This window comes from Cyanistes caeruleus, chromosome 11, assembly GCF_971803275.1.
Source record: "Cyanistes caeruleus chromosome 11, bCyaCae1.hap1.1, whole genome shotgun sequence".
Taxonomy (NCBI): Eukaryota; Metazoa; Chordata; class Aves; order Passeriformes; family Paridae; genus Cyanistes; species Cyanistes caeruleus.
This window is the reverse complement of record NC_141711.1, coordinates 15,287,036-15,302,372: the sequence shown is the minus strand read 5'-3', so window position 1 is coordinate 15,302,372 and position 15,337 is coordinate 15,287,036. Positions and strand designations below refer to the sequence as shown.

General features: G+C 41.7%; 2 protein-coding genes across 2 annotated transcripts in view; both read left to right on the top strand.

Moving 5' to 3' along the window:
* The window catches only part of STIMATE (STIM activating enhancer), a 36,345-nt gene extending 29,644 nt beyond the window's left edge, over positions 1 to 6,701 (top strand). The window contains exons 6-8 of the mRNA XM_086845630.1: positions 811 to 888; positions 1,636 to 1,785; positions 2,675 to 6,701. Of these exons, the coding sequence (XP_086701756.1) occupies positions 811 to 888; positions 1,636 to 1,785; positions 2,675 to 2,791 (345 nt within the window). The 3' untranslated portion in view covers positions 2,792 to 6,701. The remainder of the gene's footprint in view (positions 1 to 810; positions 889 to 1,635; positions 1,786 to 2,674) is intronic.
* A 2,390-nt stretch (positions 6,702 to 9,091) lies between these two features.
* On the top strand, positions 9,092 to 12,862 carry MUSTN1 (musculoskeletal, embryonic nuclear protein 1). The gene is made up of 3 exons (XM_023935513.2): positions 9,092 to 9,398; positions 12,182 to 12,302; positions 12,518 to 12,862. Exons 1-3 carry the CDS (start codon positions 9,390 to 9,392, stop codon positions 12,622 to 12,624), a joined length of 237 nt encoding a protein of 78 aa, XP_023791281.1. The 5' UTR covers positions 9,092 to 9,389; the 3' UTR covers positions 12,625 to 12,862.
* The last annotated feature ends 2,475 nt before the right edge of the window (positions 12,863 to 15,337 follow it).

Genomic DNA, 15,337 nt, shown 5'->3' with positions numbered 1-15,337 from the left:
GGTTTGGCTCAAGCATCATGATTGTCTACACTCATTGCCAATTAACTCTGTGGTAGTGGTATGTTCTTTTAGTTTAATTGGGATGCTGCTAATGAGACCTTTATCCAGTGCCAGGAATATCGTATCGTATTTTGAGGGTTGTTTTGTAACCTGAAATATCCAAAATTTAATTCTATCTCCTTGTCTAAAGTACCCTTGAAACTACTAAGTGGTTCTTTCTTTTCTTAACTCTAATTCTTGCCTACAGCTATTTTGTATTCTTGCAGGATTTTAAAGAATTTTCTTTGCCTGACCTTGTTGGTAGGTTTTAACTGTAGACTTTTTGAAATTTGTGGTGCATTAGTGAATCTACTAATGCTGACTGAATTAATCTTTGTTTTGATGGACTCTGTGCAACCAGATACTCAAAGTGGTGCTGTTACTGCCCATTAAAACCAGTTAGCTCTATTGTATGCTCTGGACTACTTTGAGAACTCTCTTCTGTGTGTTTTGTAAAAATCTGCTGTTTAAATTTCCTAAAGATGGAATCTACAGCATGTTCCTTGGGAGCAGCTCTAAAATGTTCAAGATGATTCTAAGGCAGCTCCTCAGACTTCTGTAAACAAAAATGACAGAGATAAGTTTCTTGTTAGCTCCACTTACTTATCTGTAGCAATTTATGAGCTGTCCTAAATACTTTGCTTTTCTCAAAGCTGCCCTTTTTTGGTTCACCTGCATTATTTCTGTTACATTAGCTTGTACATGAACATTGCCCTGCCTAAGCCAGTTGTGTGCATGTACGAGCTGAACTCAATCCTTTTCTTTCCACAGGTGGCTTTATTGAATCCCATAGAGAACCCCCAGCTGGAGCTGGCAATCGTCATGCTGATAGTTCCCTTCTTTGTTAACGTTAGTATAACCCACTTTATGAGATGTTTACTTGGATATCCTTCTGCCATGTGTTCATTAATTAACATTAGTCCTTAAAACACAGTGTACCTTGGTGCTTGAGTTAAGGACTGCTAAAGAATGGGTAAATTGTCTGGATATGTAGATTTTACAAAGCTGAAATCCATAGGGAGCTAAAGAACCAGGTTCAGGACAGGGGCAGAAATGCTTCATAGACTCCTTTGGCCTGATGACTTCAGTAGATTGACTGAGATAGAGATTATAAAATTAGTGAAATTTGCTTCAGGAAGCAGTTGGTCTAAGGACAGACGTCCTGTGAAGTATCCTGTGTCTGACCATAGCTAATAGTGGCTGGCCTGTGGTGGAGCAGAGGAAAAGGGCAAGTGTGCAGTCATCCTTCCCAAAGTACACTCTTGCAGCTATCTGGGATTTAGGGATTAGAGCCAGAGGCAGTGGGTGTCCTTGCATGTAATAGCTGCTGGTAAAGGCTTGCTACATGAAGAGTTAATCTACGATCACTGTGCATAGTCACTACTTTTCTTATTTTCTTCTCTTCCACAAAGTATAAAGTATCTGGGTTCTAGAGCATTCCTGAAAGGTGTAAAAAGCTATGTGACACTGTGCCTAGACAAGATTTAGCTTTTGGCCAGTTCAGAATTATTGTCAAGTTCATTTGATCTTGAGTAGTTGGACCTTTCTTCTACTCTGAAGAAAGCTGAACTATCACTTTCCCCTTCTTTTTAACAGGCGCTGATGTTCTGGGTAGTAGATAATTTCCTTATGAAGAAAGGGAAGACAAAAGCTAAACTTGAAGAAAAGGAAGCGGGACAAGATTCAAGAAATGGAAGTAAAGTCCGATACAGGAGAGCAGCATCACATGAGGAGTCAGAGTCAGAAGTATGTAGAGTTAATTATTGCAATTAATGCAATATCAATCCAGTTCATCCCTCCCAGTACTGATTTCATTGTTGCACTGTCAACTTAGGTTTGATTTTCTGAGCGTGGACCTCTAGCAGTAACTCCTAGCATTGGCAGTTGAGAACCAGTTAAGGAAAAAGTCATTGTACTACTCTGGCAGTTAATTTCCTTCCAGATAGGCAGGAAGACACAATAATATATGTAAATACCATAGGTGAGCTGTGCTGCAAGTGCTTCTTTAAAAAACCTCACAGGGAATACAAAGCTAATAGACAATTAATAGACAATCTCTAATTCAAAGAGAAGTTATTAGCTTAAAGTAAGAGGGAGCTGGTGGAGGCAACTGACCTGATTTTCGAGAATTATTTACATAGTTGCCTTAGCATAACATTATTTTAAATTATATTAAGTGAGCAGTTTTTAGTTCAGCTGAAAGCTGGGTGATTTCTCTGAAGGTGAGTTGGTTTAGCTTTAGTAAGTTAATGTGACTTTTCTGTATGATAAACAGTGCTATTTATATGGGGTTTGCCAGGTAATGTTACTGCCTTGTGTGTGAACTTGAACCAGTGTGGATCAAGACCTTAAAAATTCTCTCAAGCTGCCTCCACTGTTCAGGCATCACTCTTTGGCTTCAGAGTCAGTGGCTGTAGTGAGATTAAAATGCATCCATCCTTCTTCAAAATCTACTGGAGGTTTCTGATAGGATCTACAATGATGTTTGATAGTGTGGCAGTAATTCCTAGTTGTCCTGTAAGCTCTTTCCTGAGCAAATAATAATGTGCTTTGCAAGGATAAAAAAGAGTAGAAGTTTAAAAGTAGAAAGGAGTGTGTCTGCTCCATGTGCTCAGAAGCTGTAATTTGTTTTTAGATCCTTATTTCAGCAGATGATGAGATGGAGGAGTCGGACGCTGAGGAGGACCTGCGCAGACTGACCAACTTAAAGCCCATCAAGAAAAAGAAGCATCGCTTTGGTCTGCCTGTATGACACATTCCTTGGCCTGTGGACTTGCAGGTTTCATGGCAAAAACTTCTGTCAGTGGGATTAAATGTTGCAATTGCATCTCCCTTTTCATACAAAGTGACTTAGAAGCAAGGTCTACCAACAGAAGGCAAAGCAGTTGGAAGACTTCCAGTTCAGTTGCACTACAAACACACTGACCAATTATGCAAGAATGTCTCCTCATCGAGTGTGGGAAATGGACGAGTCACTGAGGATCGAGTGGGAGGTGTCAGAGAAGATCAGAGAGAACAGATACAGAATCTTTCACTTTCAGTTACTGATGGGACAGTGTAAAGAGTTCTCAAAAAGGCAGCAGAGTTGACTATGTTAAAGGACTGTGTTTTATTACTAAAACTGGCTTTTGCAGCATAATTCCTAGAGCAGAATAGTTTATGGTTACAAGCTGTAACTTAACATTATTTTTTTAAGTACAGAAGTTTACTTGCTACCGGGTACCTATGGAACTAATAGGTGGAACAAAGATTTTTTTCCAAGTCTTCTCAAATCTATCTGACTATTTTATATTTAAGTTATATTTTCATACAGTTGTATTTAAAGATTCTCTTTATCAGAGAGAAGGGTACAGTTCCCTTTTTTGTGCAAAACAGGTTAAAAGATTTGTAGTGAAAATTTTATTTATCCTGTCTCCTGATTTAAGACAAAGGGATTGCAAAGGGAACAGCTCTCTGTCACTGCTGAAGTCACCAAATATCACTAAAAAATGCAGTCCTATGTGTACTTTTGACCACATAATCTGAAAATATCTTTTTCAGTAAGAGGTGGTGTTTGCATATTTGACAAAGGTGCACTTTAGTGTATAACAAAAATCTGTTGTGATAAATTATTTGTGAAATTAATATCTATGGATGACTTATTATTTCTGTTTCTGCAAGTCTCTTGTGCATACCTCTCAAATTATCCAAAAGAGATGGAACATTTCTGGTACTTTTCCTGTTATAAGGCCTGCAGTACAGGACTGCGATCTGTTTGAAGCAGTTGTGCTACAATATTGCAAATACATTTCTATCCCTTGTTCTTTGTTGGAAAAGCAATCTTCTACTTAATGGGCTTAACAGCAGCAACAAAAAAATTTCTCCTATTTAATTTCCATAAAGTCTCATTATCCTTCAGTAGTAAAAGAACAGCCCCAAGGGGTACAGTGCAGTTGTTACCACAACATTTCTGGGATTTTCAGTGTCTCTTCTAATTGAGATAGAATAATAATCTCTGATAACTGAGAACACATGGTGATCTGAAACCTAGCAGACATGTTTTCAGTGACATCCTTTTGCTTTGCATATTTTCTAAATGATTGTTTCTGACAGCTTTCCTTGCTTAGTAAACCTTGTGCAGGACAAGGCAATGTGTCAAAGAGGTGACAACAGACCTTAAATGCAAATCTGTTGTAGTATCTGGACACCAGAAAAATTCCAAGCCTTAAATCAGTTTCATTGGAAAACTGCTCAGAACTTTTTAAGATTTTTTACATTTTTTAATAGATTTGCTAGGTCTTAATGTGATTTATTATCCAGACCACTTAACTGGGCCTTAGTAAATACTGAACTGTGCGCTCCCGTGCTTACTTCACTATTCCAGCATCCCTTTTCCCAGTGGCTGCCGAGGGGACACGATGCTCTGTGACACCTGAGGGTGTCCAGCCAGCTCAAAGGGACATTTACCAAACCCGAGGTTTTAGCTGAGCTGCTGACCTTTGTTACTGTGCACTGAAATGTAAGAACTGCAATAAGTTACAGTACTTGTGTTTCCTTTAGACTAAATCTAGAAACTAATGACAGTGGAAGCTTACCTGAGTGCTTTTGACATGGGGGTGGGGATGGGGAAATGTCCCTAATCAGTGTTGCCTCTGGTTTGGGGGGTTTGGGGTTTTTTTATTGATTGTGTGACTCACATCTTCTCTTGACTATTGACCACTGAGCAGGTGCAGATCTCCAAAAGCACAGTACTTCAAGGAATTCATCAACAGAATAGTCTCCTACAGCTCACTTTTCCAAAGGGATTTAATAGTTGGGACTGGCTCTTGTCACAATCATCAGCATTTCTTTTTTTTAGCATAGGATTTGTTCTATTTCAGATAGTGAACTAAAGCTACTGACCATGTGCTACATCCCAGTGCAGAGCCATGGCTGTCCTCACCAGCTGAGATAATTGAGCAGCGCACACAAATTTAACCCTATGAGCTTGCATCTTATCTTCCTCTTCCCTCCTCCAGTTACTTCAATGACCGAAATGATTCTAGTCTCATGTTTAGTCTGTGAAGTGTCAGTATGAAATTATGGCCTTAATCATGTGAAAATATTTGTTTTGAGCAGACCTCAAGCTTATTGACCACGTACAAAACAGTATAAAGCACTGCGGAGCTGTTTCTCAAAGGAGGTTGTAGCAAAGGTTCTGAATGCCTAATTTTTCATGTCTTAAGTGCTTAAATGTCACTTGATGTGAGATCTAGATATGCCTAGCAAGATGATGTAGTAAAGCACTGTGATCCAAAGACACAGAAGTATTTTAAATACCACAGTAGTAACAGGAGGAGTAACCTTCAGAGGGGAAAAAATTACTTTCTCTACTAAGACAATAATTTTATTCAGAATTTTAGCTAAATAACAAAATCTGGCTGTTTTTTCTACACATTCTTTGTTATCATTGTGAAAGAGATGGAAAATGTAAAAGTGTAAGTTTTCCTCTCTGTAAGGTAAAGATTTGAATTCTTGCAGTAAATATGAGTAGGACAAGTCCTTTTGTCTGACAGGTTTGAATGTGTGAGAAGGGAGAGTGTGTGCTTAGTGCTTCACTATGTCTTACCACTTATTAAAATGTATTGGCAGTACAGTCTGAAATGGACTTTTCATAAAGAGTTGATCCAGTAGTGATACTGCAACATCACGTTTGCATTATCCTCCAGTTGTCACTCAGATTTCTGCCTGACAAATGTGCTTCAGGACAGCTCATGGCAAAGGTTTAATTCAGGCTGTGCTCAGAAAATAGGATTCTGTTTAATGAAAATAAGCTATGTAGTGAATGCCAAAGTAAGAGAAAGGGATTATAACTTAGAGAAGAGGCACAGAAATATTGGTGGAGATGGAATTTACCACGAGCGGTCAACCTAAATGCATTAACTGTTCCTAATATCCAACCTGTGAACATCTGCATAATCTTCAAACAATGGTGTTGTCTAATATGTGGTTTCCAAGTTCTAGCTCCAGTATGTTCAGGTCCCCTTGTCTTACTTTAAGTAGGTGAATGCTGTCTGTTAATGTTGCTAACTAAAATGTACTATAGCTTTTCTTCAGGGAAAACTCAGAAACTGAGTTGCAAATTAGAGCAATGCAAAGTGATCCCCTCGGGCAGGTGTGTGCTCCCATCCCTGCCGAGCCTGGGGAGGGGGGCCTGGGCTCTCCCGCTCTGCTCAGAGCTGAGCATCACAAGGAATCTCTGCCACTGTGCTTGACTAACCCGCGTTTGCAACTTTGCTGTGCTTTTTACAGGAGAAACCAGTAGTGAAAGCGAATAAATTCAGCCACACCAAGTCAGAGTACATCTACAGCATAGGCGTGCAAACTTTTTAAGGTGACGTTTCCAGTTCAATTACTGAAAATGACTACTATGGTTTTACAAAGTAAAACTGCAGTATCTTTAAAAAAGGGACTCTTTTGTAGGTGTTTTCGTCTTGTGTGGGTATCCGTCTCAAACTGAATGTGGGGTTTGTTTGTAAGTAAATTCAGAGTATAGCCAATGTGAGCAAAACCAACAGCTGTATTCTGCTGCCCTCTGGACCATGTTGTTTAATCAGTGGTGTTACCTTAAACTTTTAAGGGTATCTGATGTAATTACATTGTATAATGGTTTACAATAAAGTTTGACTTATTACAGATTTGTACACTTGTTTTATGCTTGTTCTCTTTCAAAGTGTCTGTGTTTCAGTGTTTATGGTGTGCTCTTGTGGGAAGCAGGTTCTGCTACTTGATTTTAACTTCAGCTCTAACTGTATGCACTGTTATGGTGATTTTGATTTGACTATATTCATTTACCTTAATGGCAAGTCCCATTTGATCAGGAAGAGCCACTGTTCTTGAGTTGCAAATTTTGTTTACAAGTTTAAGAATCCTTGCAGGCTCCTCTCAGATCCTCACCCTGAGGAAGGTTTTTTTCACAGCTGGAGCTGCACAGGATGGACCCAATCCTGCCTCTGTAACTCCTCTGTAATATTTTCCTGTTAATTTCATACTTTCCACCTACCTCATCCAAGCAGCCCCATACCCAGTGCACCTTTACAGGGAATTCAAGGGAGTCAGTCCCTTGAGGGGTTGTTAGCACTTTCCTGGAGGGGAAGTCAAATCTTCCCTGAGATTTGGAGACCACAGTGGCAGCCATGGGTACATTCACTACATTCTCCATGGTCATTACCATATTTCAGTTGGAATCTTTCCTCCAGCTAAGGAGTTTTCCACAATTCCTATTGCAGTGGAAGATTAAAACTTGTATCGTTAATAGCCACTGTTACATTCATGTCCCATTTAACAGATATCAAGAACTTCAACCAGGTGAACAGGATTTCTATTCTAAAATATAAGTAACTGTAGATTTAGGCTGGGCTCCTTGTGAGGAAAAATAGCCCATAATCTGTGCAAGGAAATGATTATGCCCTGCCCCTTGTTGAGTGCTGGTTTAGGAAATGTAATTGAAGAGAACAGAATTCTCCAGGCTTTGGGGATGTTCTAGAAACCTCAGGATGTGCTGCCTGCCTCTCTAAGCACTTCACCTGCCCTAAATGGCAAGCAACATTTGAGTGGTTTGATTTTGTTTGTGTAAATTAAATTGCTATGAAAGCAGAACTCTGTTGCTTTTGAGTGAGGAATATGTAGTACCAATTAACTGAAGCAATTTTGAAAGCTGAAGGGAAAGTGATAGTTCAGTGTCTTGAATTATAAATATTTGCTTTAAACACGCAGAATGTTATTTTCCTGTCAGATAGAATAGTGATGTTTGTGGGACTGCAGAGAAACATCTTAGAGAACTGTTACTTTGTACAGTAGAAAAAAAAAATTTTTTTTTCCTGAAGTCAATGTTCTATTCTTCTGCTTTGTTGGCCTACTAAGGGCACTGCTGCTCTGCAGAAATGCTTCCTCTGGTTACTAAGACTTGGGTTTAAAATAGAAAATCAACCTAAGGAATAGCTAAGGACGTAACATCCAAACTGCTTCTTAGCCTACAAATAATTGCCCCAATAAAGGAGAGGATCTCAGACCTGGAAATAGTTCAGCTTAAAGGCAGTTTGGGCACTGGGAGGCCTGGAGAGTAGTTCACAGCCAACAGATGCCATAGCCCTGCTCATACAGCACTGGAGCTGTGGTTTGATGTCATGTTTTCATAGTGAAAAACAAATCTTTTGTGATCTCTTGTGCTTCTCTGTACCCTAAAAGCACTGACAGAGCCTGAGGGTTCCGAGGGTCTGAGGCCAGGGCAGATTTCTACCCTTAAAACAGTTGATCTCTCCAGTGGAAGGTGTTGGAGGTCTGCCATTCCTGCCTTTCTCACATTAACCCACCTGGCTGGAGCCTTGATTCTCTGCAGGTGTTGAGTGCAGTTGCAGAAGCTGATTTTTTTAATTTATGTTAATTTTAGTTATTTTATTTATGTTTTATTTTTAGTTATTTTTTTTCCATGATGTAAGGATTTAATGTAAAAAAATAAAAGGGAAACAATCTCTCATTCAAACCTCTCCCAGTAATGAAAAATAGAATTTATGCTTAGAGGTGGCAGGGCTTTACTTAAAAAATTGTTTAGAGAACAAATTTTAAAAGTTCTGGGAAAGGTTTTACTGCTGCCAGCAAGTGCGGTGGGAAGCATTGTGTTTATCCATACCTGAGTAAGCTGTTCCTGTACAGATGTGGGTGAAATGGTTAAACTTGCTAATAGTGCTGGAAAGTAGAAAGAGATTTTACTCTCCCAATTGTGTAACAGCTGGCACCGGAGCATGATCAGTGATAGAGCTGTAAGGGTAAAACCATACCCTGCTTCATTAACTCTCCAAAAGACACAAAATACTCTTCTGTTAAAGATCCCTGTGCAAAAGTGATTAAGGGCACAGTTACACTTTGGACATTAGATTTATATTATCTTGAGAGAACACATATTTTGTTATGCTGGGAAAGCGATGCCCACTCTTGGTTTTTTTCCCCTCCCCCCCTCCCCCAAGAGGGTTCAATTTTGTGCCCATAACAACATTTTGCCTTTTAAAGCTATAAATAGAGCCCCAGCGGACTCCCCGGGAAGCGCTGTTGTGGGGACCAGGCTTCCCCGCTGCCGCAGCTGCCTGCCCCCGTCAGCCCAGCCCGGTGAATGCTGCACGGCCGAGTCATCGCCAGGAATAAACCTCCGACAACAACAGCCTCCCTCGACCTGAATCATCCCGGCGCTGCTTTGGGAACATGACCCAGCCCGTGACTTCACTCGGATGCTCTATATAAGTCCAGGAAAACAACAGGCGCTCGCAGAGCTCGCGGGCTGGATTTAATCAAAGTCGGGAACGACCTGAGAGGGATTTCAGCGAGGGAGCACCGCAGTTATGTCACAGGTACGGGGACATCTGTGCGCTGCCTGCCCTCGGAGCAGCGCCTGGAAAACCTGGTACTGGCCTGGATGCTTCGCTAGGAAAAGCTTATTAGCGAGTTCCTCTCGTTAACTACTGAATTCAGCTCTTCTGCTCTGTGACTCGTGTGATTAAAGTATTTTAGCGAGTACATTCTTAGGATGGTTATATGGTGAAGAAGGAAAGCAGCTGCTCTCTACATGGTTAATTAATTTCACTTTAAAATGTTTTGGTTTACCTTAAATATTTTTATTTGCATAGAAAGGGAAAAAATCCTTTCCCCTGCTCTGCTTCTGGATGTTTCACAGAAAGAGGAATCTCTACCTGTCCAACACACTCTCTCAGATGGGGATTCTGAAATTCTGTTTTGAAAAGAGGTGGCTGGGCTGAAATGTCACTATGTAGAGCTTAGTGTATTAACATGCAGGAGAAAAGAGTGTGACTGAAAATTAACTGTTAGGATAAGATATTTGAGACTGAAATTTTGTATAATAGATTTTATATTTTATATTACTTTTATATTCATGTTGTAACTAATGGTTTGTCTTTAACGTATTCCCCAATAATCAGTGTTTCAAAGTGCTCTTGAAATGAGCTCAGAAGTGGTGAGGTTTCAGGTAAATGTTACATTTGCAACACAAGCTGCATGTGTCTGGCAGAGAGCTCTCCGCAGCAAGGCAGTTTTACAAGATTGGTGGGTAGAGAGTAGGAGCACAGAGAGAGTAGGACAGCACAGTTCTTCAGCCACAGAGAGTAACTCAGTTCAATTGATTGTCTTTACTCCAGAGAAAATGGGACTTAAAACCCAGTCGTATGTCCTGTAAAGTAGCACTTTCTGACTTGTGACAGGAGGAGATAAAGCACAGGCTGCACGCCTGTGCCAGCTAGGAACGGCTCCTGGCAAACCCTGCTCACAAATTCTGGCAGCGATTAGCTGTGGTGGGGCTGTGACAGCAGCAGCTGCTGGCCAAGGCTCACCGTAACCTCTCTGTGCACCAGCTTTGCTCTTCAGCTGGAACCAACTAATCCACAGCAACTGTCCTGCTGGAAAACCCTCTGTGATCAAAGCTTGAGATGATTTATTTTAAAATAACTGGGTGAAATTCAAGATCTCTGCTCAGCCTGGCTCTAACTGTGCATCTCAAGTGCCACCTTTCTTCACTCAGTCCCCAAGAATTCCCTTGTCCCAGTGGGAAGAAGCCTCACAGTTACTGTCTGTTGCCAGTAATGGATGAAGGACCTTTGCAGATTTCACATTTCTCTTAATAAAGCAAGGGCTTCTTCCCTTCCTGGGTTGGTTGCCTGTGGACAGTGCCATGGGCATGAGGGACTGTTCCCATCACATGCCAGTTGTCATTACAGAAGGACAGGTGACTCCCTGGCTGTGGGGACATTTGGTTCACCAGCTGAACAACCATGCACAAGCTGTTGTGACTTTCAAAGGGTTTGCTGCCACCCTTTCCCCTTGCTTGCTCTGGCTACTCTTGAGTGTTTTCCCTGGAGATCTCATAAATGTTTTGTTTCCCACAACATGTAGAAGTGAGATTGACAGTGAGCTATTCTGAGCATTCCCAGGAATTTGCAGCAGGCAGAAAACATGCTGAAGGCTCCAGTGGAGCCAGCCCACCATCCAACAGCCAGCCATGCATGCGCTGTCTCTGCAAGCTCCCTGGGACTCACTGCTCCAGCCATTTGTAGGCCTTGAGGGATTTGTTTCCCTCCACAACTGTTTTTAGCCTCACAGGCAGTGCCTGGAAGTGCCTGTGTGGGCTCCACCACTGCCAGAACCCAAATATCAGAAGCCCTGTGTGTGTAGCAATCGTCAGAGAAGTTTCTTGTTGATCTTTCAGTATGTAAATCTATTAGAGCTGGACTGTGGGTGTCTTCTGTTCCTCTTAATCATATCCCTGTGCCCCTGAATCTTGCCATGAGGGGACATGAATCATGCCTGGTGGGACATTGAAAATCTGTCCATGAAATAATAAACTGACAGGGGAATGCTTCTGGTGTTGGCTGCTGCAGAGTGAGATTGTGTCTGACTGTGGAGTGCTAATTTAAGGACAGGGATAGGCTCATATGAAGCAATGTTATCCCTATTTCCTTGTAGTGGGATAAACTGTAAACAGATTAGTGCTTGGCTGTTGTAGTGCACCACCTGATGATGCATCTGCTTCTGTATTAGGTTTCCTTCTCCTTCTTTGGGTTCCAAGTCCAGTGTTTCAGATGTGTTCAGTAGAGAGCACTGTTGAGTGCTCAAATGCTTTTGTTCCTTAAATTTAAGATTATTAGCTGGGTCAAGTGTATATTCCAATTTAAGGCAAGTCCAGATTTGGAATCTCTCTGACCAGTCTCCCAAAGAAGTAGTTAGTAGAATGAGGCACAAGCCCAATTTAATAATATAATGATTTTTCCTTTCCAAATATTGGACAGGTTCTTGAATTACCAATGAGTACTTGCAGAATGAGCAGGCAGGGCCAGACGGAGAAAATCTAAGGTTTTTTGTTTTGTTTTTTAATTAAGCAGTCATTGCTCTTTCAAAGGCTCCAAATAAAAAGACAATTTCAGAACAGTGAGAATGGTAGCAGATTTTGGGGCGGGTAGTGAAATTATGATTATGGGAAGATCTGAAGTAGCTAAGTATGTAATCTCAGAACTGAAATAGGTGAAATATTCTGTTAGCAACTCTGTATGTTGTAGTCTATGGGTGGAGGCAGCTTTGTTCCCTGTGCTTGGAACACAAAATACTGATATGTGGGTCTGTTTCTTAGCCAGCCCCTGTGAAAAAGAAGCGTCCTCCAGTGAAGGAAGAAGACCTCAAAGGAGCCAGAGGAAACCTTGCCAAAAACCAGGAAATTAAATCCAAAACTTACCAAGTGATGAGGCAGTGTGGTAAGCCTCATTGGAAGCAATTAGCAGAGTAAAATATTGACTTAATTGCCCTTTTCAAGTGAAAGGGTCACCTCTGGAACAGCAGCTTGCTGTTCATCTGATGGACAAGTGAAGTATTTATCAAATGTGTATATGTGTATTTTAGCAGGAATAGTTTTAGTCCCTGGATTTGGGTGGTATTTCACTGATTGTCTCTCCTGGTTTTCTTTTCCAAGAACAAATGGGCTCTGCAGCACCTTCTGTATTCAGCCGGGCTCGGACAGGAGGTGAAACAGTCTTTGAGAAACCGAAGAATGAGCCAGCCAAGAGCGTTTTTGGCTGACAGTGGAGCTGGACATGTCTCACCCAAATGATTGTTGTAACATTTTAAAAAATTTCTATTCCTTACACGAAAGTCACTGTAGAGTCGAGTAGCTAATTTCCACTGTAAGTCCTTAAGCAAGGAATATACTCATGTCAAAGAGTAAAACTTCCATGTTAATTTTTATTACATGCTTTCTTTCTATGTGTTGGACAATGTTTGCTATAATTGTTTAATAAAAAAAGGTTGTTGGACTCAACTTGGCATATTGTGGTGACTCATTTCAGTTTGGGTTTAGATTAATTCTGTGGGCACTTGGGCACTACAGGCGATGATTTTGTCTATCAAATGCAAAGAAAAAACACCCTGATGACACAGTCTAAGTGTCAGTGCAATTTCATCACAACATGTCCTCACCAGGAGGAAGCTGAGGAGGAGCTGATCAAAGGAGCAGCACAGAAAGCTGGAGATTTCACCCAGATTTATGTTGCCTACAGTGGCACCTCGGCGAGGGCCCTCAGGGTGGCGGCATGGCACAGGGTGGTGGCTTCTCCCCTCACAGCTCCGCCTCACGGCTCTCCCCTCACGGCTTCCCCCTCACGGCTCTCCCCTCACGGCTTCCCCCTCACGGCTTCCCCCTCACGGCTCTCCCCTCACGGTTTCCCCTCACGGTTTCCCCCTCACGGTTTCCCCTCAGGGTTTTCCCTCACGGTTTTCCCTCACCGTTTCTCCCTCATGGCTCCCCCTTTCACACTTCCCCCTTCACAGTTCCTCCTCACATCTCTCCCCTCACACCCTTCAGGGCAGCAATGCCATGTTTTCCCTTCACGCAGCTCAGCTGCGAGGGCAGAGGCCCGGCTCTCAGGGTGCCCCAGCACCGAGGGAAGGGATTTCACCTCGTACCCCAATGGTTTTTTCCTCCTGTCCCACTGGATCGAGTGAGAAGTGAGGTGCCAGACACAGCCGCCATGTCCTGCCTTACCACAGAGATGAGAACCCAGCGAGTGTCTCTATACAACACCGGCACACTCTGAGGGGGAGTTGGTTTTTTCAGTGCTGTTTACTTCTTGATTTGCTGCATTAAACATCAAAGCTGTTTTCTCCCAAACCCCAGAATGTTTCCCCTCAGCTGGATATTTGTGCTGAAACACAGAGGAACCTCTGTGGGCACCTGTCATGCTTCCCACACACTCTGAGTCTCTGCAACACATCTGGGGATGGTAAGGCAGATGCCACCTTTGTTAAAGAAATTACACTTATTTTACACAGGCTAGACCTGATTAAGAGGTAAAAGTGATGCCAAATTTCTCTGTACACCATGAAATATATCATATTTGGCTTTTGTGTCCCAAACACTTGACAGATAAAATGTGACAATGCCCATACAGATCCCAGAGAGGCTGTGGAGAGGAGCTCACATAAAGCTGCAGCAAATCCTTTGTATTTTAGGGGAAAGCCTCCTTAAAGATACTGCTGGTGCATTGCCTTGCCCTGGTTTTTTCACTTTAAAAAATTATTATTTGTAGCCCAGACCCCACCTCCTCACTTCAGCGGGCTCAATTTCTCCATGGAGCACAGGCTGAGCTTTTTCCCAAGAAAGATCCTTCCAGAGCATGAAAAAAATCATGGTGGAAAAAATTCCTGCCCTGATATTGTTGGAGCTGCTTTTGCATTAGGTTTAACAAACCCTCCTTAATTAACATGTGTTGAGAAGTTGTAAGGAGGTTGTTTGATAGGTGTAGAAATGGTCGTGAGGGACAAGTGGGGCAAAAATGTTGTTGTCACTTTCTTTATTGTGGTAAAAGTGTCTGATGTGCAGGTTTGCAGGCAGGGTACCACGACAGGGGGGTTCTGTATTTCACACCCTGCTTTGGATACATTGGTGCTGATTTAATAAAGCACAGAAACCTTTGTGTCCTGCACAGATTCTACAGGGAAGCCAAGTAAGGTATCTACCAGAAATGTGGGATTTGGCAAACAGCTCTATTTCCAGGATGCTGTCAAGCTCAATTACTTGTGCTGCTTCCAAGTGTGACAATAAAGACTGGGCATTTTTTTTGGTCTTCCTGTCTTTTAATGTGGACCTCATCTAAAAAATGTGAGGTGCAGAGCTGATACTGCAGCCTAAATCTGTGCAGTGAAAGCAGCTCTTTAACATCCACATGATTTTACACATGGGCATTAGAAAACTCATGACAGATCCACTTAATTAAAGCTGTGGTTCTTGCAGCTCTTAGGCTACTAAGTGTCTAATCCTGTGTATTTTAAGGGATTAAAGCATTACACGAATTGTACAAGTTCATTAAATGTATAACAGTTTAATTTTTTGTATTTAAAATATACATATTTACATGTCCTGCTAGAAAGAATATGGTATTTGCAAGTAGTATAAACAATCTGCCTGAGAGGAATAAAGTTTATTTTTAAAAGGAGTTACTCAAAGCACAAGCCTTGTAAGACCAGGCTGTGCTTAGCACATTCTTTGTAGTGAACTTGTAGATGTCTGGTAAGTAATAAATTATTGAGCTCTGCTTTAGTGTCTGCTTGCAGCTCCGAGGCCACTAGAAGCTTGCTCTCCACATGGACACTTTGTAAAACAGGCATGAAGAGAACACAAATGCTTGTATTTCCACAGGATCTTTGTGTTAATTTATGACAATGAATGGCATTACCTACCAAGGATCATGGCCTGTTGGGCAGGGAGGCACAAAGGTTGAGAAAGCCATCAGCTGTA

What these genes read in the sequence shown, in the direction of transcription:
- MUSTN1 (XM_023935513.2), top strand. An exon ending in CCAAGTGATGAGGCAGTGTG is followed by an intron (nt 12,303 to 12,517) that starts GTAAGCCTCATT and finishes TTCTTTTCCAAG; the next exon opens with AACAAATGGGCTCTGCAGCA.